Source organism: Caloenas nicobarica, chromosome 3 (assembly GCF_036013445.1).
Source record: "Caloenas nicobarica isolate bCalNic1 chromosome 3, bCalNic1.hap1, whole genome shotgun sequence".
NCBI classification, from domain to species: Eukaryota; Metazoa; Chordata; class Aves; order Columbiformes; family Columbidae; genus Caloenas; species Caloenas nicobarica.
The window spans coordinates 10,947,781-10,975,657 of record NC_088247.1 but is presented as its reverse complement, the minus strand read 5'-3'; the positions used below and the strand labels follow the sequence as shown (position 1 = coordinate 10,975,657).

The following is a 27,877-nucleotide window of genomic DNA, read 5'->3' as shown; positions in this document are numbered from 1 at the left end:
GGGAAGCAGGTCACACTCATACCCTTCAAGTCTCTCCACATGTTTAGCACCAAAATTCACATTTCACACTTGGAATCCAACTTCCTTAAAGACCTGGGCAGTCTTAAAAATGACATCTACTTTGTGAAGTAGTATATCAGATCAGACACATTCTTGCCAAAATGCCATTTATTGCAGTATACCTTTACATGGCATACAGATAACCAGATGTTGCATCTTCTGTTAGAACTCTTCTTTCATTTGTGCCACTTAAATAACACAGAATGTCATGTTTCTTTCACAAATTGTCAGTTTAGGCTACCAAAATAAACAAGTTTTTTCCTTTCCCCCCTAGCAAGGTTGTGAGGTACAACTGAAGTTTACCACTTTCTTTTCCTGTGCTTTACAAGAACCTTTTCATGGATAAACCTATCAAACAACATTTCTACATTCCTATACAAAGCAAAGAATTACAGCTGAAATTAACACCATGTGGTCATTGCATTAACCTATAAAAACTCATTCAGTTAAAAAAAAAAAAAAGACATAATGGACTTTGCAGCTTTATTTAAAAACAGCCAGCTACACATATGCACAAATTTTCTGTGTGCATAAAGAAGAGTTTGGAATCTAGAAGTGGTTTTTTTTTTTCCTGGGTTTGCAGAGAAGGCACCAATTTTAGCTGCGTAGCAGCTCAGGAGTGTTTCATACTTCATTTAAATTACACAAGTTTTTAAGTTCTATTGTTAATGTGCAACATTTGTACCAACTGTTGCAATATTCTCCAATATTCTCTAATCACTTCCTCTGGCTCAACAGTACAAATATTTACACCAGTTGTAAACACTCCTCTACCTACCCCATACCTTCTGCACTGAGTGATGAGGAACTGAACTTGCAAGAAGCTAACCAAAGGCAGAGCAGAAGTAAGGCTTGTGCAGAACACCACACTCGTCTTCTCACTCGGTTTGAGATACTCCGGAGAACTCCAGACCCTCAATAAGGCCTCAGTGCCTCACATCTGACGGCACATTGACCACCAACAGCTCCAAGACTTTCCTCAGGAGGTGCTTTTCAGCCCTTACTAGTCTGACATCCCTGGAGCTGTTTCTCTCCAAAGTGCAGGAACAGCTTCTGAAGAGCTGTTCCGGAGTCGTGAGAGTCAAGCACGCCAACTGTTGTATATATTTAAGGCCATATAAGTTTAGGCTTCCTCAGGCTTGTTTCAGATGCTATGCTTCTCTACCCCTTAACTGCAAAGTCATGATATGCTGCTTTCTACCTTCCACCCCTGTGTGCCAAGGTGTTCCGTGGCATCGACGGCAGACCGCGTTCTGAGACCACCGCTGTAAACGGCGCACAGAGAGGTAGGTGCTACAACGCGCCATCAGTCGCCTGGCGACTACACAGTAGCCTGGAATAAGAGTATTTGCAGCACAACAGATACGGCACCCAAGAAGAGGGAATGTCTGAGATGAGACTGCTTAGAAAAATCTGTTCCTTACCTAAGCCTAGAAAGAGCAAGAGGGTGGTGGGACAATCCAATGTGATTGGCAAAATGAACTCTCCGCTTAGTTTGGGGGTCTTTGGGGTGTGTTTTCTATTAGTGTATGCACCAACTGCTTACGAGCTGGTTCTGAGTATGGGATAATGCTTCCAAATATAAGTTACTTTAAATCACGTGACAGTCATTTGCTTACCCTGCCCCTCCTACCTCTTTTCACTAGAAATCAGTTCAGCTTGATGTTTCATAGGCATTAAGTGCTCCAAATACGGCAGTTAGAAAGAGCTAGAGGATTGCAGTGTACCAAACATCTGCCCAGCGCAGACACTTGTTACACTTAAAGACATGTCTATGAGTTAAATAGGAAGGATCCCTGCTATACAGAATTCGAGCACTGATAATTGTTTATTCTTGCTAGCCCTTTCCCTAAATATCAAGAGGTTTATACATACAGTGCTCCCTTATCTTCTCCCTACCGCCTGCCCCAGCAGTCTTCAGGATAAACCAAAGTAAGTTTAGGAACTTGCAGTCCCACTTCTGTTTAAAAAATAAAATAAAATAAAAGTTGTGCAAGAAAGCAGGGAATGTTCAATGAATCCAGATCTACTTTGTAGTTATAAAATTTCCAATGGCAAAGTGGTAAGGGCAAATAACCCAATGATCATATGGCTTAAGTTTAACGCAAAGCACACTAGGAGGTCCACGTGCAGGGAGAGAATAGTCCAAGAGAGATGGAATAAGAAGTGTCCTGAAGATCAGTGTTTATGCATAGAATTCTTCTTGTTTGTGTGGTTTTTGGTATCCTCCGTTAGACTGTTTTGGTTCATCCAGTGAATAGCTGCCTTCATCTTTTTTCTTCATTCTGTACAGCATAAATGCAACTAAAAACACGGCGAACACCAAGCCTACTAGTCCTCCAGCAATAACACCTAGAAGGGGGAAAAAAAAAAAGCCATAAATTACTTTAGACGCCACACCACACAATACTAGTATGATTGTAAGTTCCAGATTGTTCCTTACAGTGCAGTTCCTGACTTCATGACTTCCAGAAATTAATTTGTCCTTTTTTGTGTCATCCCCTCCCCAAACCCAGTCATCCTGCCATTACTAAGACATTGCTCATGTACTACACCAGGTCACACTGCAAATCACACAAGACTTCTTTATTCAACTCTAGTAATTTGACACAGGCAGCATTAGAGCAGTTTCACTCTAATTTTTGAAAAAAGCAATTGAATAGGTTTCAATATAAAATTCCAGGTGACTAGCAGTGGCTGCTTTGCTCTTAGCAGATTAATATTTGCCCCTGTTAGGGTTTTGACAGCACAGAATCATGAATCAGCACCCTCATTTCAGAGCTGTAATATAAAAGGTTGGCTTTCATGCTCAGATATGTACTTGCAGAACTGCAGCTTCTGCTGCCTGGAAGACTCCTATGAGAGTCTGCTTTTACCAGCTAGAAATCCAGAATATCAAGTACCTCCAAGAACTTCTTTCCTGTCCATAATTCCTGAGGCTCCTGCTGCTTTGGCATTCCTCTCAGAGTCATGTGGTACTTCTGAGTTCTGCGTGGGGACCAAATCCTCATCTTTAGTCAAGATGAAGTCTCCCTGTTGGAACATACAAGGCAGGTTATTCACGTTTCCCATGTCTCTTACTAGAGACCTTCCACAGCTTTTTTATTTTCTTCATCTAAAACCCTCCACACTAATATAACATATTATGTCAATCATTATTTTTGACAAATTACTACCCTTTCCTACAAAACCAACTTACCACCCACTACTAAAGCCATCTCCCTGGAAAGAATGTCAAAGCTATTAGTCCTCACCGGGTCTCCAGAGCCATCTTCAGAAACCTCCTCTTGTGTAGGAACAACATCCTTTGGAGCTGTTGTCGTGGGGGTGGCAGCGATATCTACGTCATGATGAATGGTAGAGTGGGGCTCAGGCACATCTTTAGTGTCTGGCACATCAGAACTAGGGACTTTAGGTTCGAGCTCATGGACCATGCCTGAGATTTCTGAAGGAGTTACGTGAACCACTGAAGGAAAGTGAGTAGTGGGGCTTCTCACTGTTGTAACTGCATCATTTGTTGGCTTCTCATCAGGTAAGCCCATGACGGGCCCTTCGTCCTTCACAGCTACAACTGGCTCCTCTGTCACTACGCTGCTAGTTGCAGAAGGAGAGGTTATTTCCTTTTCAGTTCGGCTCTCAATCCCAGGAAATGGCTGTTCGTTGAAATCCATGGGTATTGCCAGTAATGAGGAATTAGTCTGTTCTCCTAGGATTCTCCGGGTGTGAGCCTGGTCAGTCAGGGGACCTGCAAAACAAAACAAAATATTATCCTTGGCCAGTTTAGAGACCTGTTAACAGTATCTTCAGGGTGCTGGTCTACAGAGGATGCCTAACCTGCATAGCCAATTTTTGTCATAACAGCAGTTCAGTTTGAAACTCCTTATATTCTTTTCAGTGGAATAAGGAAGGGACAGACCAACGCACTACTCAGCAATACTTTGACAGTCATCTGCTTCTCCCCGAGGCACAAGTGCTCATCTGTTTGCTGACAAGTTGACAAGGGGGACGTCTGCTTCCAGTACACTGGTTGCTCAGGATGGTTATCTGACTCTTTTCTCATGAAGATCTTTTATGTGATTCAGAGCAGTCACCCATTTACTCAATATCTTTAGTCATTGGCATATTTGGCATCGATTTCAGGGTCTTATTCCTGCAGAATTTAATCTAAAATACAAGCATGTGGCTGGAAGGAAGCAGGATACCATGCTTTAGCTTTCAATAGCTTGTTCTTGCCTCAGTAGCATCTCCTTAACTTCAGCACTGAACACCAAAGGTCTCTCTCTGCAGTTCAGTAATCATTCTGATAGACTTTTTCGCCACCCTAAAACTCCTTTATTCAAATTCTAAAAAATTATGACTCATGGGAACTTGCATATCTGATGACAGATAAAATTTGCACTAGATGCATGTTGGCAGGTTGGGGTTTACACACCCTCAAATGGTATCTCCTACCAGCTTGTAAGAGAAGATGAAGGCCCTTCTTATGGTCTCTCTTCCCCATGAGTAAAGAATCACTCCAGTTTCATAACATTATTCACGCAATGTTTCATATTAGCAGTGACATGGAGTATACCTGCTTCTGGTCCCTTTCAAGTCTCCTACAACTTGTTTTCTGCTAATTGTTAGTATCTGAAGCAATACAAGATGAATACATTAGGTTCTTTCTCTGTTCCTAACTCTCATATTCTGAGGCAGGGGTGTGTGTGATTCCTTCCTCTTCTTTTAGCTTGGATGCTCATCAACATCTTATTTGCCACATTCTGGAAGGATCAAGCACTAACAGTACGAATGCTAATAACTCACCTGCACCTGAACCTGAGAAGCCATCGTCATCATCACCAGATGAATCGAGATCTTCAGGAGGAAGGTTCAAATTTGTAGTTTGCTTTAAAGAGAAAGGGAAAAGCTGTGTTAGTGATGAGATTACTTGAAATTATTGTGTTGCTTGTGCCGAGTCCTCTAAAGGCTCCTGAAGGTTACACAAACTTTCTTTGTTCGGATTGCATTTTCTCATATTTCTTTATTCCATCCCCCCTCCCCAAAAGAGTAGTTTTGGTTAGTCTATTTGGTGTTGGAAAGGCCAGTCTTGCTGCCTCCCTTCTCTGCGCTGCTTCCAGGCTGCGCTTGCTTTGAGAAAGAAGCAAGCAAGGAAGCCATGCAGAGCTGCATCCTGGTAGCAGCCGCTGCTCAGTCCTCACACAACACAACCATTCTGCTTCAGGTTCTGACTTCGAGCCCTTCCAGCACCGATCACGTATCTGAAACCACAGCATCTAACTGGAAGTAGAATGAGATACTCTTTTTATCGGTGTGGGCACTCAGACTAAGTCCTGAGATAGAAGCCAGCCTTCCGTGTAGGAGAACACAGCCCTGACCTTTCTCCATTTATGCTTCAAGGAGTGCACTAACCTGCACAGAAGTTCGGCTGCTGAAACAAGAGACCAAACCCCTGTTCTGCTGCACCTGTTTGTCATAACACACAATGCTCAAAGCTGTTTGGGATATCCAAAGAAGACAACACTAAATAAAGCAGAGTGATTACTTCAAGCATCTTGTTGGCCTCTGCTGTACACACTTGCTGTTCCCGTCGGTACAACATCCTTGACTCTCAGCTCATGACCAGCCCCAGGTTTATTTCTGCAGGGCTGCCATTACCTGACCTGTCATTCTCCCTTCTCAGATTGCAAACCAAAGCCCTATAAATCACTTCTTTGGAATGTCATCTTTCCCCATCCAACTACATTCTCCATTTTCCAGAATTTTGACTTCTATCCCATCCTCAAGATGCCCTCATCATTCCTTGCCAGCACTGCCCCATTTGCAAGTTTAGGAGATATTGCATCGTACCATCCAAGCTGATCATGGTTTTATCGGGAGTGTGAAATCTCATTTTATGATGTAAAAAAATATATTCTTGCCAGCTTTGCACCCAGGCCCACTGTATACCTCTAGCTCGCATTAACAGTGTCACTTAAAAATGAATATAACACAAATTTTCATCCTAGGAAGAAGTTACTGGCACTACTATAATCTGTCAAACAAAGCAATTGAGCTGTCTCATTGTCACTTTATTACCTACATAGCTGTATTTATTTGCCCTATCTCCTCTTCATTCTTTTAAGGTATCTAAGTTCATCCAATCTTCTCTTCCATCCTCAAAACCTTATCCATTCACCACGTTTCCACAGAACAACTGGTTTCCAAGGTGGTTAACTAGCCCATTAGATCTGACCTCCCTGAAAACGAAGTATGCAAGCTGCCACCAACCTAATCAGGCTCACCCCTTCTGGGTGACCATTGCAGTTAGATGATTTTTTTTTTTTAATAACAAAAAGAACAACAACAACAACAAACCCCTCATATAGACATTACACTTTTTAGCACTTTCTTCCTCTACTAGAGAGGAAAAAAAAGAGAGAGGAAAAAAATCCCCACACAAAACACTTTTCCTCAAGCTTCTGCAGGCATATTTCTAGAGTAATTTCTAAGAAGAAACTGCCCTTCAATTCTTTTAGCTGCATGTCATGAGGTAATTTGGATTTTTAGATTTGTCCCTGCTTGTTTGCACTGTGCTTTTGCACTCACCCATGGAAAGTAGGTCAGATACGTACCTCCCGTATATTTTCCTTCTTGTGTCAAAGGTCAGTGACTCACACAAGCTGATATCACTACACTTCAAATATTAAAGAGTATGAGCTGTTGGTGCAAAAAGAATATGGAAATAACTACCAGGCTTCCCACACTCTGCTCCTTTGAGCTTCCTTTCCAGTGCGTTCAGAAGTAAAGTCAGACTGCAGAAATTGTACCATTTTGGTTGATGAGGGGTTAGGGGACCATTTTTCTCCCTCCTTTCTTGCACTGGCAGTTGCAAGCACAAGCCTTTGTTCCCATTCAGCTTGGGTTTGAGTGCAAAAGCCAGACTCATTGCAAAAGGGGGTGCATTCTCCTTCCATTGGGAAGACTCTACCTTGAAGCACTTAGAAAGCAATCTCTCCAGCTTTTTATTGAAGAAAGGGACTGCCAATACAGTTTAAGACATGTCACCATACACTCATCTCTAGGATAAGACTAACTTCCTTCAAATCTGAATCTTCAGGGGTAGCTCTTATAGGATTTCCAAGAACACTTGGAGGTCTGCAGACCTTAGCAACACCCCTGAAAGGATCACAGCCTGTCAGGACATGAAACAGCAACTCCTGATCTTGACTATGGAACCAGCACCCTTGTGGTGTTCACAGGTGAGGCTCATTCACACCACACTTCCTTTCTTGGTATCTAGCATGTCCAACCAGCCTACCCTTAGATTTCCCCTCACACCTGAGCTTTTAGCCTCTTCCCAGGCTGCCGCGTGTTCTGCTTCTCCATAACCTTCACCATGTACTTGTTTGAATCCTAGTTTGATTTCTGCATCTGAGCAGGGATAGCTAGGTCCTTCTCAGAGGAGGAGAGTCCAGTGCAGCCCAGTCTAAACCAATGGAAACCTATGCTGTTCCAGCGTGGAGTTGCCCAGCTGCATGCAAACATGAAGGCAGATTCCAATCGGTTCCTGTCCCCTGAGGTTGGCTACCATATTTCAAGGGAACAGAAAACATGATTCAGGACTTAAAAAGCCTTCCACAGCTTTATATAAGAACTCAGTGGAGCTGCATTAGATGTGTCCTTCTACTTAGCTGTCCCCAAATGAACTTGTCTCGGGCTGCTCCCATGGGAGCTGCAGCGTTTCACCAGGGAGTTTGCAGCCTGGGATTCGACAGGGACTTTCTTTGCCCCAAATACTCAAGGGACAGTGTAGGATTATGCACAGTCAGAGTATCCACAAAGTGATGCAACTTCATGACATGATCAAATTTCATGACACGTGAGCATTAAGGAATGTTTGCCCAGTTTATGTAACTGCACAGTTATATACAGACTACACTTCTTGCTGCATGGACTGCAGCTTCAGTAGGCATGAGAGGCAGTAAGTAACCCTTCCTATGGCACCACAAAAATACCACAAAATCCACATACTGCAGAAAGGTCATGCTGCTGTAATGATCTGCTGCTGAAGGATTTCAGACACAGCAAGGTTAACATAAAACACTGACACAGGACAGCATTGGCTTGAACTAATTCGGGTTTGCATCAGGAAGACGGACCGTGCTGTTCAGACAGCCAACACCTCATGGTCAAGGCTTTTCCATGACCTTTTATTGCATCCGAGTTACACCAATGAGAAAGGTTTTGATTAGTCAAAAGGATTAGGGGCGCAGAACACAGATTGAATCACCAGGTTGTGCTATTGTACGAAAAGTGCAGAAAATAAATTCCATCTTAAAGCAAGATTGCTCCACCAACAACTTTGCACTACTTCAGCTAAAAGTTTTATTATTGGACTGTTAGATATAATCAGCTAATGTGGACATGCTTTTAAAATTACTTCCATCATCATCCAGTTTATTTTTCAGTCCACTGAGACTATTTGTGGACCATTCACATTGTAACTGATGCCAGGGAGGCTGGATGAACAGGTTTAAGTTCAGACAGTTGATCTTTTGAAGGATCTCTGATGGTATCTCATGTATTCTAGCCAAAAGACTTTCAATTCTTATACTGTACCTACAACACGTTGCTTTTTTACTGCTTAACAAGATAGTATTTTTTTCAGTTGTGGTTTTGGGTTTATTTATTAAGTAGCTCAGACAACTGATTAGAAATACTTGCCTAGTCCTTTTGATTTGGTGTCACTGAATTCAGTTGCATGCGAGGGGTAACATTTTTAAGAGCATTTTTTTGATATGCAGTAACCAGTGGAAGACTCCCTTCCCAAGTATCAAAGCAGCCTGTTTAGGGGAAACCCTAGGGAGACTTTGAGCCTCTGCTCTTGCTGAGCACTCTGTTGTTGCAGAAAAATAGTTATTCAGTTCGGATGGGACGACCAGAAAGCTGCTTAGCAGCACCTTCAATTAATCAAGAATGGGCCAGGCTTTCACAAATCATTAGCGATATTATAGGCTCCAGAAGTCTGACATACTCCAGTCTTTTTTTTTTCTTCATTTTTAAGACATCATTTCTAACTATTCTTCAGTCTTTATGTTGGTTGCAGTCCCAATACATGAACCTTTCTGTGTTTATCCCTTCAGCTGCCAGAGCCCAGATCTGGAGTACTCTCTCACGACAAAGGGGAGATTTGTAGTTTATTAGTTGATCTCACCCCACCCAAACTGGGAACCACATTTCTTTAATTTGCAGCCATGGTATATGTAAAAGGAAGCAGCTTTTTTTTCAAATTGTTCTTTGATGTAAGCAAAAACACTGGCTTTGCCACAAGCTGCTACAAGCCCTGAACTAGATTAAGGATGATTTGTATCCCACTCTTATTAATCCCAGTTAGTGATCAGCCTATTACAGCAGTGTCAAACACACTTGAAATCATCCATTATCTCAATAATGTTGTTAGATTTGTACATTTGTTTCTCCTAATAAATCCTTCTTATTCAGCTGAAAAGGAATGACCTGTAATGAGCTCTCCCACCTAAAGCCCCTTCCTAAGCATCCTGCAAGATTCTTCCAGCTTTATGGGAGGCAAACCCAACAGTTTGCTCTTGTTTAAGAGAGACGTATAAGAACAAGACAAGCATTTGCGCTCTAGTTGGCTACCAAATAGAACACTGGAGCATCTAGAAAAGATGTTCACAAGGATTTGAACAGCTCTAAAACTCAAACAGAAAGGTTTGTCTTTCACCTTTTTCTGTATCTTGAAAAGCAGAGCTAGACCCTCTCACAGAAATGCTGTCTGAGGCAGAACTGCCTGAAGAGCTTCTGACCTCAAAATATTGATATTAGTGTGTGGGAAGACAAAACCACCTGCTGAAAGAAATTTTATCTCTGTTAAACCTTGATATTCTGCAGTTAATAGCCCACATATAATTAACTCCAGTCCCAGATGTCCATGGTTTTCAGACAACTTAAATGTTTAAGGTAAAAAAAACCCAACCCTAAAACAAAACAGCATCCTCCTTCTGCAGGCACATGGACTGCTAACATTAAGTTGACCATGCACACCTTCAATTTAACAGCCAGCCATAAATCCTGGAGTAGCTGAAACAGAACTGATGCTTTTATGTGGCAAGTCAGACACGAAGCTTGCGTGCCATGTCTGCTACATCAGAAGTCAGTGGCAACGTGGCACCATGTCAGCTAATGGCTCTTCCAGTTTTTTCTCCTGTTACTCCACTGCTCAGGATAAACACCAGTGCTGCTTGGTGACCCTGCTGGTTAATGGAGTAGTTATCTTCCTACAACAGCCAAACACACAGACTAACAGCGCAGGCCAAAGAGCAGAAAGACACCTACAAACCATCCCACAAACAGCTCGTGAACAGGGTAGTGTAGATTTAAGCCGACCTTTTATCCCTGGCTAGTGTTCCAATCAAGGCTGCACAAAGCATAACAACTATCTGCCCTCCCTATTTCAGATGGTGTCATTTTCCCCCTCCTTCAACAAGCTTTTGCTGTGTACTGACAGGCTTGGCATCCGCACCCGTCCATCCACCCGTTTATGCCAGCTGGATTAAGGCTGGTTAGTGGTTCACAGGATGCTCCTTCCAAAGGGACGTGGTCAGGCAGCTCTCAAGTGCAAAGTACAGAGTAATGCAAGGCAAGCACCATTGTAGCAGCAAGTTAATCTTCTCTATCAAATCATTATTAGTGTAAAGAAATCTGGAAAATCTTGATTAATTGAGTTCTTACTGGCCTCCTGTTTTTGGCTGAGGACTTGAGAAGGGGACTATCTTTGAGGGAGAGGTCCTCACTGCAACAGCAGTTGCTTTTGTTGGAAGCATGAACCACCTGATCACCACACAGTAGGCACCTCTTGGCACTCAGCTCTGGGGGCAGTGAAACACCGTCCAACACCTACTCAAAACAGAATGAGAGCTTTTAGGATCTACTCCACTATGGGCAGAACAAAACAGACTGTAAACTCTGCTCACCGTCCTCTACGCTTTGATTATGTTTATAAATATCTCAAGGGTGGGTGTCAAGAGGATGGACCAGACTCCTTTCAGTGGTGCCCAACGTCAGGATGAGGGGCAACGGGCACAGACTGAAGCTCAGGAGATTCCATCTGAATATGAGGAGAAACTTCTCTCCTTTGAGGTGCCAGAGCCCTGGAACAGGCTGCCCAGAGAGGCTGTGGAGTCTCCTTCTCTGGAGACATTCAAACCCGCCTGGACACATTCCTGTGTGATCTGCTCTGGTGACCCTGCTTTAGCAGGTGGGTTGGACTGGATGATCTTTAGAGATCCCTTCCAACCCCAACCATTCTGTGATTCTGCAATCCTCCTTTTCTGCCAAATTTTGTGGCCGCAGCTGTAGAAGCATTCACTGATCCTTTGAAAAAGATGCAGTGTCCAAGGAAGAAGAGCATCCAGCTACTCCATAAGCGCAGCAGGAACAGTCTCAATACTTCTAGAGGCTCACCTGATAAGTACCACACCACTGCCCAATCAGCATTACATTTTCTCCTTACTGTGACAGGCCAACTTGTTTAATTAAGTAGGGCTGGAACACAGCAATCAATATGCCAAGAGTGAAAATGAACCAGCCTGTCACCATCAGGTTAGGTTTCACATTCTGCAGTGGGGCCCTTTAAACTACCACCTCCCACGAGAGCGTGTCACTTCATGCTGCCTGGACCATCCCCTGCACTGTTGTTCATCTCACAGTGAACCAGATCAGGAAACTGGTCTGGTTCAAAAACAAAAAAACCCCAAAAAACCCAAACCCCCAAAAAAACCCAAAACCCAAAAAAAACCCAAAACCCAAAACAAAAAAGAGGAGGAAGGGAGAAAATATCCGTCAAAGAATTTTCCAGTAGGACCAGTTCCTCCATCCTGCTCGGTGCATGAATGCACAAGTGTTTGTACTGGCACAGGGCAGAGTGCGGCAGCCAGGGCTGCTGAAGCAATTCATACAGAATCACGCCCGGGGTTCCGGGCTGCTGACGTTCAGTCACCTGCCCAGCAGAACCCCGTCACCGCCATGCATCCTGGAAAGGGGCATCGCCACCCTCAGACTGCAGACAACGTGCAAACCAGAGGCTGACTCAAAGTGCTGCGCAGGTTTATACAAAAAGCAGCAAGGAGAGGGGTTGTAGAGAGCGTTCTCTTCTGCAGAGTGTTTGGAACAATCCTTATCCATTGTGAACAAAGTCTGACAACAGCGTTTTAAGTCCTCCCTGACCTCCTAAACACAGCAGCAAAGGCTAGATAAATGTCTTAATCAGAAAGGCAGTAGTTCTCGTTCTGTCTTGAGCCACCTGAACTTTACAGGAGGCGCAGTGCAATTGCCGTTTAGTGCTGGACAAGGAGTGTATCGCGTGTCCTTCAGCAGAGAGGGCTGAGCAAAGCCAGAGGGAGCCAGAGCCCAGCAGGGCTATGGACTCCACAGCCGGGGAAGCCCATGGCCACGCAACATACACAGCATCAGCGACAAGCACACAAGAGCATTGGTGACAAGCACACGACCCGTGTGTGCTGCTAGGAGTGTACAGAGCACCACGTCAGCTCTGACGCACAAGAGCTGAGCTGCCTCCCAGTTCTCTCAGTCAGTTCCATCAGAAGGCTGGCCAGTCCTTCAGGAATACAGAGGAACAAGTTAAGAGTCTGTGCTCCTGCTTTTCCACCTGGAGGACACATCAAACAAGTAAATTACTACACACGGCTTTCATTCATGCCAACCTGCTCCTTCCAGCCAACCCATACAGCCCAGGCCAGTGACTGAACCTCACTGACAAGTCAACACATCCACAGATGTGGCACACAACAAGCACTCAACTCCGAATCAGTGGCAGATGCGAGTTGTCACAATATGGCCAAAAGCGAGATACCTTTTGTCTCCCACGTTCAAGGCAGCCCGGGTTTTGAAGATGCGGTCTAATGAGCCAGCTCTTTTCCCTGCAGCCAGTCTCATGAGAAGCAGCCAGTTTAGTTTTATGCTGTTAACTGCTTTTCTTTAAAGAGCCTTCCCTGCAGCTCTTTAACATGCTTGATAATTCAGGTATTCATTTCTTCAGATAGCACAAGAAAGCCACAGTCAATGTATAACCTCCAAGAGTTGTGTAAAGTAGGTAGGAACTGATTTCAATCCATTTCAGCTGGCTTGAGAGACGAGCAGTGAGCTGCATAATCCCAGACTGGACAAACTTTGTCTTAAAACCTTCTCACCTAAAGTCACCGGTACTTTTTACTTTCTAGTGTAGCAAAACCAGCTGAGAAGATTCAGCCTTACAGCAACAGCCAGTTCATCTGCTTGTTCAGAAAAGAACAGACGGGGAATTCTTTAGTTTCAGCCAAAGCCAGTGATGGGCTGCCTGTCCCAGGAACCCTGACAAAATAAGGTCAGAACATCTTTATGAAACAGAAATCCATCTAGCAAAGGACTCCAGTAGCCCAAAACCCACTAGCCATGTATACTAGTAACTGCAACACAGATAAACATGATCCTCCTGATGGAAGAAGAAATTAAGAGTGACAGCATCCAAGGTCCCTGCTGCTTCTTCCTCCCCCAGAGCAGCACAAGCACGTGCCCACTGGCTACCACGTATCCCGACCTGGCTAGTTGACACCACGTAGGATGGCCGCAGCACACACACAGCCCCTGCTGGGGAGTTCAGGCAGGTGAAGTTGAGCAACTCACCTCAGACAAGTCAACAACAGTTATAACCACTTAAATGGAGACTGGACTTTGTCTTGGAGTGTTGCCCTCCAGCACATATAAACACATTGACCTTATGTCTTCAACAGTGGTCCCGGCAAAACCAGTCCCTATCCTTGGCCAATTATCTCAATCCATGCAGTGACCTCTGTTGCCATGAACAGACTTGCTTGCAGCTGGGTGCAAATTCCTTTCTTTGCCCCATCTCTTGCAACCCCCTCACCCGGTCTTACAGGATCAGCACTGAGGACTGTCACTGGAGTGACACTCACTGCAGAACCACCTGGCAAGTGCAACAGTGGGCTTCGGTCTGCCCAATTGCTCCTTGACGGCACACATGGGTTGGAGAAGCCAGTCTCCTCTCCCCATAAAGCTAAGAATAGAATCATAGAATCATTTTGGTTTAAAGAGACCCTTAAGATCATTGAGTCCAACCATAGCCTAACTCTGCCACTAAACCATGTCCCTAAGAGCCTCATCTACACATAATTTAAACACATCCAGGGATGGTGAGTCAACCACTGCCCTGGGCAGCCTGTTCCAATGCCTGACAGCCCTTTCCGTGAAGAAAATTTTCCTAATATCCAAACTGAACCTTCCCTGGTGCAACTTGAGGCCATTTCCTCTCATCCTGTCACTTGTTACTTGGGAGAAGAGACCAACCCCCTCCATGCTCCAACCTCCTTTCAGGCAGTTGCAGACAGCGATCAGGTCTCCCCTCAGCCTCCTTTTCTCCAGGCTGAACAGCCCCAGCTCCCTCAGCCGCTCCTCATCACACTTGTGCTCCAGGCCCCTCACCAGCTTCGTCGCCCTTCTCTGAACTCTCTCCAGCACCTCAATGTCTTTCCTGTGGTGAGGCGCCCAAAACTGAACACAGGATTCAAGGTGGGGTCTCACCAGCACCAAGTAGAGTGGAGCAATCACTGCCCTGGTCCTGCTGGCCACACTATTCTTGATGCAGGCAGCAGGAACCACAGAGCTCCCAGTATAGCAGACCAGTTAGCACTGCAGTCCTGAGACTGATGAATGTAGTCCGAGACTAGGTTTGAGGCAAGAGCTGCAAAGCAGCTAGCGTCTGCATTTGTCCGATTTGAGATGGTCTCCTTGCAGTCGGTCTGCCAGCTCAAACCGGCCAGCACGCGGCTGTAGGGCATGTGCCAGGATGCCGAGAGGCTCAGCCCTGCAGGCTCCTCCTGCTGAGGCCATCGCTGCAGAACGGAGCACAAGCCTGCAGCACACCCACCTCACAACACAAGAGGCAGTTCAAAGGCTTTGATCCCAAAGGAGCCCAGCTTGATCTTTTCATCTTCAGCCATTCAGCTCAGGGAGACCCAGCTCAGAAATCGGAGACGTGTCTATAGGAAAGCGTGACTTGCTCTATGGCATCTCTAGTGTTCAAATGAGGCTGGTGGCACACTGTGAATCACTGATGTCTCTCAGCAGCACCAGGAAAACCTGTATGCACCTCTGGTTCTAGGTGAGCCTGTTTCCTGGAGACAAATGCCCTACAACGTGGCTGGTGGAACTACTACCCATTTCAGATGAGCCCCATGGCAGCTTTTGTGTGATCAGCAAACTACCACAAGCAACACTACAGCTGCACGAGCGCTCTGACCTGAGCAGATGTGCTCCCAGAAGTCAGAAGCAACCTCATCACCATAATGCACAGTATTCTGGAGGGGAAGAAGCTGTCCTGCTTCACCCGAGGAAGGGAAGCCAACGTGCAGCCAGGAGTATTTTCCTGCCTCCAGGAATTATTATCAGGCAAGAGTGAGCGCAACAGCCTTTGGTGTCCAGGCACATGGCTAGGAGAAGACCCAAGTTCTTGTCTCAATCCTGGAAGTTTACCCTCTTCTCCTCCTTGAATTCTAGCAATTACCTAGTGCGAGATATGCCAAGGAGCCAAGAGACAAAACTGTAAGATCTTGAAGGATCACAGAAGCATTTTTACCCTATTTGTGACACATATATGTGTTTCTAATTTCAGCAAACTGCTTGCAGTGCTACACTAGGTCAGTGAAATCCAAGTTTCAGATAAAAATCCCTAGTGTATCACCAAACTAATGGTTTACTGGCAGCACTTCTGGTTCCTAGCAGCTACGAAGTTATTTAAACCTCAGCAGAAAGGTGAACTTGCAAACCCAGATAACTGAACATCTCAGCTAAAGCAGGTTAGTTGGTAAACTGAATGGGACTACTTAAACCTACAAACGGTTTTATAATGAGAAAAGCTGACCAGGTATTCTGACTAGTTACATAAAGTTACAGCAAAACCACCCATACTTAAGGTTTTATAGGAGGATATATCCTATAGCAACTGGATAGCCTGCTGCTATCAACTCTGCTTTAGCTTCCCAGCTGATCAGCTCAGAGTTTACCCTACAGGACATACATCAAGTCCTTTATATCATGACAACCCAGCCTGAGACTCAACAATCCAAGACAAGGCCTTCTTGATCGCTTTTGTAAACTCCACATTTTCCCCAGAAGGAGGCACGATGAAGTCTCCAGTGCCTGTGAAATGCTGTTTTGCTAACAATCTGTATTTTCCATACGCACATCCCAGACATCTGATACCTCTGAATGCTGGATGTCATTATAAGTCTCTTACCCAGCTTCTTAGTTACGACACCACCAACAACCCTTTTCAGGCACACCCCCCACTGAAGAGCTGATGGATCAGGGAACTGGGAGCACCCAGAAAAAGCTGCCTGGCTTGAACAGACACCATCCCAGTCTCCATCTCACACATGCACACCAGATGGCAGGACCGGTCACACCCAACCACCTGATCTCTTGGTGCTGTTATTTGTCCGTCTGCTACAGAAGACCTCGACAATTTGCAAGGGAGCTGCAGGCACAAGTCAGACTAGGGCAGCAAAGTGAGCCAACAGCTGACATTCAGCAGGTCCCTTCTGATTTGGGCACGCTCCCTATAGCCAAGCTCTAACCAGTGCTTAGAGACTCACGCCAGCCAGCTGCTGGTCTGCTAAGAAGGAACTTGCGAGTCTCAATCAGCAGTTGCTGGACTCATGCAGACCGTGCAAGCAGCTTTAGATTTTGGGTTTGATGCAATGCAGGCCAGTGTAAGACCTGCCAAGGTGCAGGAACCAACACACATGGTTAAGTGTACTTTTTTTGCATTTCCTTCTATGCCTCACCATTTCCAGTTTCAAGTAAACCAGCATGGGTGTGAAGAAATCAAGTCTCTCCCTACATTATCAGGTCTGTTTTATCCACGGAATCTTAGAGTGTTGACTAAGTCTAGATTGTTCATAATGCAGGAGTCATCCCTGCCAAACAGATGCAGTTACACCAGCACGACTAAGCCACGCACAAAACGACTGAAACATCTCCACCAGATGCAGGAGCCACATCTCAGATCAGGAATACCCTGTTCCCCCATCCCAAGAGTCTTCTCAAAGAGGCACTTTCAGCATCACCCCCTTCGTTCCTCATAGTCTCAGCAGCTCCTGAAGAAAAGCAGCATGTAAGTGTTTCAGGTACTGCTAGTTTTCTTGAAATAAGCAGCAGAAGGCCAGATGGCTGGACTACATTTCACTGAATTACTCTAACATAGAACACAGTTCAGACTACATGAACGCCCTTTGAGAAATACACACGCTCATAACCACTGGAGCATACAGCAAGTGATCTACCCATATAAAATGGTGCAGAGATGAAGCTCTCAGTGCCTCTTCTTAGGACACTCATGGTTTCTGTGTTCAGGTTCATAAAAGCGTTGGTAATCCGCCATGTAAGACAAAGTTCTGACAGCAGTAGCTTACTGTTGCCCCGTTTACAGTTAAATTATGCAACACCTCAATGAGATTATGGAAGCTGGGTGGTGTACCTCCAAGCTGAGTCATGAGGGTGATGAAGCATCATTTCAAAGCTGAAGCATCAAAAGAAATCCTCCCATCAGAAACAATCTTAAAAAAAACCTGCTGCTGCAATTGCACTCTAGTCACCTATAGTTCTACTCATGTCAGAAATGAACATTAGGCATTTCTTGACCAAACACCTGGTGCATTAAGCTAATCGAGTCACTGGGTTGCACTGTTTAGTATCACATCTATGCAGCAGAGCCCTGAACAAGAGACTGTTACGAAGGCAGGATAAATCAGAGAGCTTCCCTTTGATCCAAGGTGTTATCCAAGTCTCACTGCGATGAATACTACCTTCAGCTACCTCATGCCTTCATTTTTGGGTACACAGCTTGTTCACCTGTCTTCCCCATGGCCTGGTTTCAGAACAGTCACCAAATCAGTTGAGGAGGTTATAGTTTAGGGGAGTGGAGTCTAGATGCTCTCCTGCCTCATACGGGCAACTGTAAGACTTAAGTTGTGTTTTGGATATCCCTGCATTTTACACATCTATACTGTGAAGAGACAAGAGACATCGCTAATGCCACTGCTGATGGACTGTCAGGCATTAAGACAAGTCAATAAAACAGTACCAAAAATTGCAAGGCAAGGTAAAGTTCTTTAGTACCAAGTCACTCCAACATGGCCCTTAGTTCAGACAAGTTTCTAACGAGGAGTACCATCAGAATAGCTAGATACTACATAACAACAGATCAAACTTGTAAGACACTGCTCAAACATCACTAAGGTATTTCATATATGAATGAACTTCTGGGTCTACTCACTGACTACCAACTCTAGTCAGCACAATATCTCTCTAAAGAAAGTAGAGCATAAAATGCTGAAGGACCACCTTGTGAGCCAATTCTAAAAGCACAGGCTGAATCACTGGCACACACCAGCACCACCACAACTACACTGAATGCTTTGCTGATCCAGGTTTCTAGTATTCACCTTGCAAACCTCAGATGGTAGATTCCACAGGATTTCTCACAGAACTGTAGTTGCTCATCCTTCTGAAGCACCCGAAAAGGTTCCGTTTTCAATGAGTCGTGATCTCCCATTACGAACTTTCACTTTCTTTTACTGGGTACTGCAGTTTTCCTAATATTCTGGGCCTGCTGCCAGAGACCCACCGGCTACATCCATACTAGTAAATTAAACAACATCAGGGAATGTCCTCGGGTACTGGAACACGATCTGTACCATCAAGTTATGAGAATGATCTCTGGCACAGTTTCGAGCCTTGCCAACTGGTCTGCCCCCAAATAACGCCTGGGAAGGTTCCCCAGCAGGCAATCTGGTGGCGTGGGAGTGTTAAAGGACAGGTCAGAAAATAAGATTTGCTATATGATTGGGACTGTAGCATTTAAATTGACTACAGGAGTAGCGTCCAGCCTGTTTTACTCATTAGAATCAGCGTAAAGAGGTTTAGTGGATCCTTTTAACCCCTTCTGGCTGCATGCTGGAGAGATGGGGACCTACTGAGCATTTAGCACGTTTCAGCTCCTACATCAAAACCTTCTAATTATCCATAATCGCATCTTACGGCTCCTGGAGTAAGAAGCTCACCAGCGTTTCGCAGCTCGGTGCTGCTACAGATGCAGACTGAGGAACTTTTCGCGAGTCAAACACGCTTCAGAGCGGAGCCGATGCTGCTGGAGGATTAAGGCAGCAGCTTTGCTGTTCGAGGCCGTGAGTCAGTCGATGTGAGCGCACGATAGCGGAGCACTCCTCTGCCACTGCCCAGACATGCCAGAGTCAGCCTCTTTTGTTGGGTGCTTTGTTCACTGATGAGAAAGTAGTCACGATCTAGAAGATTCCTCCCATTAGGACAGAAAGAGATTTAGCAGTCAAAGCCGTCTAGCTGCAGGCTGTTCAGCAAGTTTCGATGCAAGCTTCGCTACCACTTTGCCACTGCATGTAGGTGCCACTTACACCCTGTTAGAGCCAGTGAGGTGGACTAATCTCATTTGACCATCAAATCTGCCAGTGCAAGAGTCTCTATTACAGTTTCATAAGCACAGAGCATAGCAGGAGAGTGAAAAGTATCACATATAGAATCATTTTGGTTGGAAGAGACCCTCAAGATCATCAAGTCCAACCATTGACCTAACACTGTCACTAAACCATGTCACTAAGAGCCTCATCTATGCCTCTTTTAAACACAGATATATTAGTGTTTGTGTAAGATATGAATCCAAGCGAGCTCTGTGGTTCCTCTAGTTTGGGCTTTTACTCCTTTTACCCCTCGACTTCTTGACCAAACAAAGCTTGGGCTCTATCCCTAAAGAAGACACCTACTAGCTGATCAATGGGATAACGGGTTTTCCCTTCTGCAGAGATGCTCTTACCTGAGACTCATGTTTCAGTAGATGCACAGGCTGCTCCAAGCTCCTGTGGTTGTGCAGAGCATGAGCATCGAATCTCCCAAATCACCATCCTGGGGTTAGGGTGTACAGCCTGCAAATCCTGCTGTGAGCTGGTCAACAAAGAGCACATGACAAGGACAGGTCTCTCTATATATAAATATATATATACCTGTATTTATACGTCTCCATTCTACTGGTCTCAAAGTACACAATAAGGCAGCGATGGGGTCCTGTTTTGAGACAGGAAAGAGCCAGGTAGTCTCTTCCTACAGCACTGGAGCTGCCTGTCTGATCCCCAGGGATCATACAAAGGCTCTTTACCAACACAGCCACGGCAGTACCGCTGCTACGACATGGAACATCACAAACGCTCTCATCTGGAAATTCTTAGGTTAATCACTGCTTGCTCTCCAGATGGTAGACTGGCTCCACTCTCCCCTGCCCACCTCTGGCTTCAATACACGGCCTGCTCCTCTAGTAATCCCCATATGCGAAGGGCTGGACAGGAGCTGCTGACTAGCTCTGGCCAGGATGGGTACTGCCACCAGCATCAGAAACTAATGAGAAGAGCTTCCCTGTGTACAGCCCAGACAGCATTCAGCTTGCTCCCCTTACAACTGGAACGGAGTTCAAGTTTTCTTCCATTTAAGAGGCAATAGTTCATCATCACGTGTCACAGGCAGAGAAAGAGCAATCCCCATTCTCTAGCGATGGCTTGTGCACGCTCAGGCAATGGAGCTCAGGGCACTCGCATGAGTTGTTGCATGTGCTTTACAGAGGTGGGCTGACAGCAGTGTGTGCCTGCGACTGTCTGCAGCCAAAAATCAAGACTGTCAGCTCTTGCTCCCATGACTGGCACACAAGACGTTGTTACTGCACAGGCAGTGCAGAAAAGTTACAGGGTTGGGTATGACCAGAACACAGAGCCTCTGTGAGAGGCAAGACACCCATGAGCATTTTAAGCTGGCTGGCAGGCAGTTCCCTGTCTTTTATCAGTGCCTTTGATTTAGTAAGGAGTCATTCTGCAATAGCAATCCTGGAAGCCTTTCTGTTATTAGAAAAGCTGTGAACACTAAGAGACAAAACGAGTAGACATTGAAGAAAACCATATTGCAAAAACAAGGGCAATGGGGAAAACAGTTCTGCCAGAGAAAAACAGCAAGATGCTAAGCGAAGCAGCAAGAGTTCTTCAGTTGATCAATACCCGAAGGAGTTACAAACTAGGAGCCTAGCAGGGAAAGCCATGACTTACAACACCTCCATGACTCAGTTGTAGCTGCAGCTCCAGTGACTCAACGGGAAGTTCTGCTACCAACTCCATCCAAATCCCACTAACACACTGGTTCCCATCCAGCAAAGCAAGCCTCACTGGTGTGACTGGTCTCAGCAGCGAGATACAAACATTACAGTCAAACATGGCAAGGAGCCCAAGCTAACAGACTCCGTTGGACCCATGCCGGTTCCACAAGACCCAGGATGTCGACTGCAGCCAAGCACTGCTTGAGAAACTGCGAGGTTGGGAAACCACCACATTAGCAGCTGTTGCTCCACAAGAGTTGCTTGTAGGAGGTCCAAATGTTATCTCACCTTGAGGTAAGGCTTCACGGTGCGGTAACTTTTCCACTAGCATCTCCACAGTAGAAAGTGCACTGTCCCAGGTTTCTAGCCAGGCCAGATAAAGCTCATTTCTGCGGTACACCAGCAGCCTAGCAGTTCAAATGAAGTACACTAGTCAACTCTGACTTAGAGACCTGTTAACAAAATTGACACTCAGCACTTCTAAGGAGACACCACATGCTCTCTGCATTTTAAGAGTCTCGGCTCAGAAGATAAATGAACCTGTAAGAAACACCAAATATCCTGCCACTGTTGGTCAAAACAGCTTCCACTTCACAAGTTCGCTGCTTGTATCAAAGTATAGGGAGTAACAAAGGTTCCTCACTTCTAATCTACAAATAAACAGTGCCTTCAAATACTAAAATGCTCTGATGCCTCCTCAACAGCTCACAATCCAACTCCCCCCCCAAAAATACATCCACTTATGTTTCTGCTCATATTCCTCACTTCAGAATGTTGACCCAGGACCCAACTATACTCCTTACTCTCTTCTGCAGCCTTTAGCAGAGCAAGACTACGGCATTATTTGGAGGCGCTGATGCAGTTGCCCTACAATAGGACAGAGCTGTCGTTGGAGCTGGAAGCTGGTGTTTCCCACTACTTTGATAGTTCTCTTGGCACAGAAACAGCATCTGTTCGGTCTCTTTGTTTATGGACAGAGTTACCATAAAAGTTTCACAAATAAAAAGACGATCACTTTGAGCTAAATTGCTCTCAGATAAAGACACTAAAGGAAAGGTGTCTGTGCTCCCCTTATAGGCAAAATGAGATCTAGTCAAAGCAGCCTCGACAAAGCAACTCACCTTGAAGTAGACGTGCAGGGGCTGGTCAGATAATTGCTCTCTTTGACTCCACTGATTACATCGCCATGACTATAATGAGAGCTTAGGCACCTAGCACACACATAGACACCTACATTTAGGTGTCTTAACATCAACTGAACGTTGTCCTGAGGGACTAGCGCCATTTGAAGCAGCCTGTGTCCGAGCGAGTGCTGTATAAATAGCTCTGAGTTGAAAGAGTAAGAGACATCTAAGACGAAAATACTAACGCTGCAATGCTGAAGCACCGCAATTTTACCACTGACAGCACCTTCTCAGGAAAGGGGTCCTATCTTCTCTCTCCCAAGAACGTTCCTCCTCCCTGTAGCAGACGCAACTAAAATCCCAGCTCCCTAGATGCCAGATGACACAAACAAGTGTGGAATGTCCCTCTCAAAGGCATTAGTATGGTTCTTGGACACAAGAGCCACTTCAAACAAGGTTAGGACAAAGTACTGCTACATGGGCCACCTGGAGACATCTAAGCACCAGCAATGCAAAACGCATACTTAAAATGGACCAATTTTGCTGCTAAAACAGCAGCCTACATTTCAGGTTAGTGCACTAGCTTAATTTTAGAAGGCTTACAGGTTTCTTACACTTGCTGTAACTTGTCTCAGGTTGTTAGAGAGGATTGTTTGGTTTCCAGAAGTTTCAGAGTGCTGCCATTAAAAACGTTAGCTCTTCTAGCCACTTGAAACTGAGAGAAACCTGGCACAAAGGACTACAAACTTGCACCAGAGCCCCCTTACGCGATACAAACCACAGCTTATTTGTCTCTGCTCTAATTAAAGTTGACCAGATACGACAGAGTCACCATTTTACTGGGAGGTAACCACCAGCAAGTGAGTGTTCACATAGAGAAGTGCTGTTTATAGTGCTTGATAAATAACGTGACGCTGCTCTGAATGTACTATAGAAGAAAGTGTTTCCTCCTTATCCACTGCCTACATGTTTAATAAGCAAGCTGGACTACCTAATTTCTTCTAATTAGTTTACATTCAGATAGGGATGACATCACCCTTGGAAAAAGGTTCTGCCTGCTCTGCTAAGCTTGTGTTAACCACCAGTGTGCACCTACACCAGATGAAACAATCGACCCCCGTCTTCCCTCACGACACAGCCTGGGTTGTCCGCTGCCCCCCTGCAGCAGGCCATGCACCTTGGCTCGCTTGGCTTCTTGGCAGGGCTACATTCCGTGAAAGCTTCCATTTGAGAAAATAACTAGTTTAACCCATTAAGATGCATCAGCCTTCTTATTTCAAGGAAATCAATGTCCTCATCATAACAACAGAGGGCAATGACACTCATACAAGGTGTTTTGAGCAATGAAGTGTCACCTTGAAGAACAGGAATCTCCCCAACCATTCCTACAGGTAATAGTACTCAGAAGACAACTATCATTTGGCCACTTTCTTGTTCCTGCTTATTACTTATACAATATGGATGAGTCAAGTCATGCAGCAATAGCCAAGGGTCAAGAGATGTGCCAGTGGCACACTTTCCAATAATTCAGCCACCAAGAACCCAACACAACCATGCCTGTAGCACTGTGATCTGGCACGTGCAAAGGACAGTGTAAGGTCACTCAGCTTTCTGTGCCTAACTCCAGAGGTTTTCTGCCACTTGATGCAAAGGCGTAATTATTCCAGATGGGTGGGAAAGGCAGCTTAGTTCGTGCCACTGACATTTCAACATGGGAAAGAGGCCACGTGATCACCAGAAGGGAAACAGTCCCAGCACTGAGTCACCACGAAGAGCCCCAAGGGCTTCTGCTCCTCCATATGTTCACCCAGGAAACCCCTCGATCCGAAGTGTCATCCAGGCCTGCGTGTCTCTTATGCACAGGAAAACTCCAGAAAAGCATTTACTTCATGTCCTTACTGTTTCTAGTAAGGAATATTTATCATAGGGGAATTTTATCCAAATGCGTTAGAGAGGCTGCAAATTAACTGCAGTTTTTCCACTTTACTCAGTAGAAAGCTTATTCAGAAGCTATGAGCAGAGCCCTCTCCTCATTATGCTCACATGCTTGTCATTTTTAGCCATCTCACAACTACTCACTACCACATGGGCTATAAGGGTACACATCCAGATCCACAGGTAGAGTTGACAGACAGAATGGTACGGCGAAACTGAAGGTATTTTGAGCAGCTTAGATCACGCCACACACTTTGTTCTGCCACTCCTTACCCCACTGCAGTTCATCCCCAGGCAACTTTCAAATCAATTATTTCCTTTCAGAAAGAAAAAAACCCACCAGTTTTGACTTTGACGATCCTGCCTGCTCACACAAAGCCTAATGTTTCACTTTTTCCTTCTAACTCATCCAAAGGAGAAGACTCCATGAGCCACGTACACAGGTTGGGCACACGGGAAGCGACGAGCTCGTGTCCCTCACCACAGGAGAACGGGATGGCAACTTGGGCTTTGTGCCTCTAGAGAGGTGGCCCCAAGGACTCCAGTGATGCCCAGAAGTTTGGGGACAGAGCCCAGGCCTCCAGCACAGACCCGGAGCACCAAGCAAAGCACGTTCACAAAGCTGCGGTGCCGGATCTCCGTAGAAAGGCCCTCCAGAGGCAGAGCCATCCTCTGTTCATGGATGACATCTGGCGGCAGCTGCTGCGCGGATGCGGAGCTTTCCGAGCCCTCCCCAGCCGCTCTGCGCCTCCCCGGAGAGCTGCTCCGAAACACCGGAGTTTGGAGAAAACGCAAGCCTCACGGTCGCAGTGCTAGTAACTGTGTTCAGGAGGAGGGGAGCTGAGGACGGCGGTGGGGAGGGAGAAAGCGGATGGCCCCGGAGCGCTGCCCAGGCGGCCCCGGAGCGCTGCCCAGGCGGCCCCGGAGCCGGGGTGGCCGCACGCCGCGGCGCGGCAGGGAAGCGGGGCTGGTTTCCCAGGGCTGCTGCCGAGCCCGGGCATCGGGGGAGCCGAAGGATTCGTGCGCCGAGTCGACCACCTGGATTTTTGATTTAGCGGGCAGAAATAAAAGGCATCTGGGCGTACCCTCTGCTGGCCAAGCTCCCCGGGCACAAAGGTGACGCCGAGCTCCCTTCGAAGCCCGGTTGTGCCAGGGGCACGGCGGGAGCACCCCCGTTTCAGAAGTCACCCGTGACCACGGAACGCGGGGAAGGGCTCCCCGGCCACGGCTGAACCACAAAGAGCCACATGCGAGCGCTCGCCCAAACTCAGGGCTCGCCCCTGCCCGCACCACGCCGGAGGGTGGACGTGAGCATCTCCCCCCCAGCGCCCCTGCCCCATTCCCGGGCGCGCCGCGGGGCTCCCGCGCCCCGGCGGGGGGTTCCCGGGCAGCGCCGCCCGCAGCGCAGCGGGGCGGAGCCGCCGGCAGGTCGGGAGCGGCCGCAGCGGGTCTGGTTTGAATTAGGGCTGCCGGGGCAGCCCGGGCTGGAGCCCGCCGCCGGCACAAAGGGCCCCCGCAGCCCTCCTGGCAGGGCCGGGCAGGGCACCGCTCCCTGTCGGGCGGGGGGAGCCGGGCGGCTCACGGCGGCCCCCCCGGCCCGGCCCAGCCCGGTCCCCGCCGCCCCACGTGCGCCGCCGCCCGCCCCGCTCGCCGCTGGCTCACCGGGACAGCAGCCTGGAAGCAAAGGGCCACCAGCCACACGGCCACCACGTTTCTCATCCTTCCTCCTCGCCGGGCCTCGAGAGCGCGCAGCCTGTCCCTTCTGCCCGCGGTCCCCTCCGCCGCTCTTGCCCCGCTGCTCTTAGTGTTCTTTTAAGAAGCCGCGGGTTTTCTCTCTTTTCTATTTTCTTTTTTTCTGTTGTTTGTTTTTTTCTTTTTTTTTTTTTTTCTCTTTTCGCCCCTTCGCAAGCCCCCGAACCAGCCTCCCAGCAGCGCTCTGCGACGGGAGGGAGTTGAACTCTGTCTTTTAATGAACCCACTGCAACAACCTTCACCTTACGGCCACCCCCCGGCCGGCTCCGCCTCCGCTCCCCTCCCCTCGGCTCCGCTCCCCGGCCCCGGCCCCGGCCCCGGCCCGCCCCGCCGCCCGCCCCCGCTTCCTGCCGCCGCGCTACCTGCGCCGGTCCGCTCCCCTCCCCGCCCGCCGCTTCCCTCCCATCGCATTCCCAGATTTCCTCTGCGGCGGCGGCGGCGTTGCTCCCGCCGAGTTTCCTTCCTTCTCGCTAAAAATAATAATAATAATTAATAATAATAATAATAATAATAATAACAACGTTAAAAGCCCTCCCTTCCCTTTCCAGTGTGGGAAAATCACGGGGGTGCGCTGCCGTGTCCCCGTCCCCCGGCGCCGCTCCGGGCAGAGGGGAGGGAGCGCTCCCCGGGCGGCCCGTCTGCGCCGGGGCTCCAGGTCACCGCCAGCGGGGGTTTCTCCACCCAAAAATAGAGGTTGGGTAGGGGGGGTGTCCTCCCTCCTGCCCGCGGATCCGCGGGGCTGGCCCCGCACCCTCTGTGCCTTCATTTGCATCCGATTTTCTTCCCGGAACGGGTTTTTTGGCAGTGTAAAATGTTGCGAGAGGTTTGTGGCAAAAAGTGCTGCTTTAAAAGAAGCTCCTTCCTGCAAATTACCCTTCTTGGGTTAAAAGCAACTTTACCACTCTTCAGCATTGCTGCGGGACGGTCTTTGCACATCTCACCTTAGCAAAAATGAAACAGTCCTGCAAAAAATATACCACGGGATGAATTTTTTTACCCTGCTTACAGAGTCAGGGCTGGAGTTCCTGTTCACTTCCAGTCAATTCAGCCGTCTTTTTTTATTCTCTTGTGTGTGCGCCAGCACATGTTGAAGTGTCGGCAATAAACAATGCAACTGAATGTGTGTGCAAACATTATTAAAAAAAAAAGCAGTTTTTAAGATTAACACAGCTGGGAGCTGCAGGAGCACGCGTTGGGTGCGTGGCCGTGCGGGTGAGGGATGTGGCCAAGGCTGTGGGCATGGGGCTGTGCTGCTGCCCCAGGACTGCTCGTGGGGGGAACCCAAAAAAGAGCCATAACCAGTGAGCACTTCCTGGTGGCTCGGGAGGCTCTCGGTGGGTGTTGGCCCATCTCTGCCAGAGCCAGGATCCCTTCCCACAGCTGTGGCCTAAAGGCTTAAAAGACTTAATTGGATATTCAATGTGGCTAAAACTGTTGTGATTTTATCACGTGGCTTTAATTAGCTCGCTTTCTTTCCCTCTCCCTTAAATTACTCATGCAGCCTTCCTAGGAACCGCTCCTGCCGTGGTGCCTTTCCCTCAAATGAGACATGGCCACCGTGTTCTTCTCCCCAAGATGCAGCTGATGGGGAGATGATGGCACCCATGGGTCCCATAGCCAAGATGGCCACTGACACGTGAGGTGGCTGGCTGGGACAGCGGGGTGGGGAAAGGATGCAAATAAAAGTGATGGGGACACAGAGGTGCCTGGTGGGTGGCCGTGCTGGAGCAGCAGCTCCTGGGTAGGAGAGCAGGCTCCTGCTGAGGGATGG

At 47.0% G+C, this 27,877-nt stretch overlaps 1 protein-coding gene across 1 annotated transcript; it reads right to left on the bottom strand.

Annotated features, from left to right (window-relative positions):
* Positions 1-167: 167 nt before the first annotated feature.
* SDC1 (syndecan 1) lies at positions 168-26,287 on the bottom strand. Its single transcript, XM_065631713.1, has 5 exons — positions 26,017-26,287; positions 4,864-4,945; positions 3,315-3,805; positions 2,964-3,093; positions 168-2,412 (listed from the first exon to the last, which is right to left on the bottom strand). The coding sequence occupies exons 1-5, from the start codon at positions 26,071-26,073 to the stop codon at positions 2,246-2,248; spliced, it is 927 nt and encodes a 308-aa protein (XP_065487785.1). The 5' UTR covers positions 26,074-26,287; the 3' UTR covers positions 168-2,245.
* Between the last annotated feature and the right edge of the window lie 1,590 nt (positions 26,288-27,877).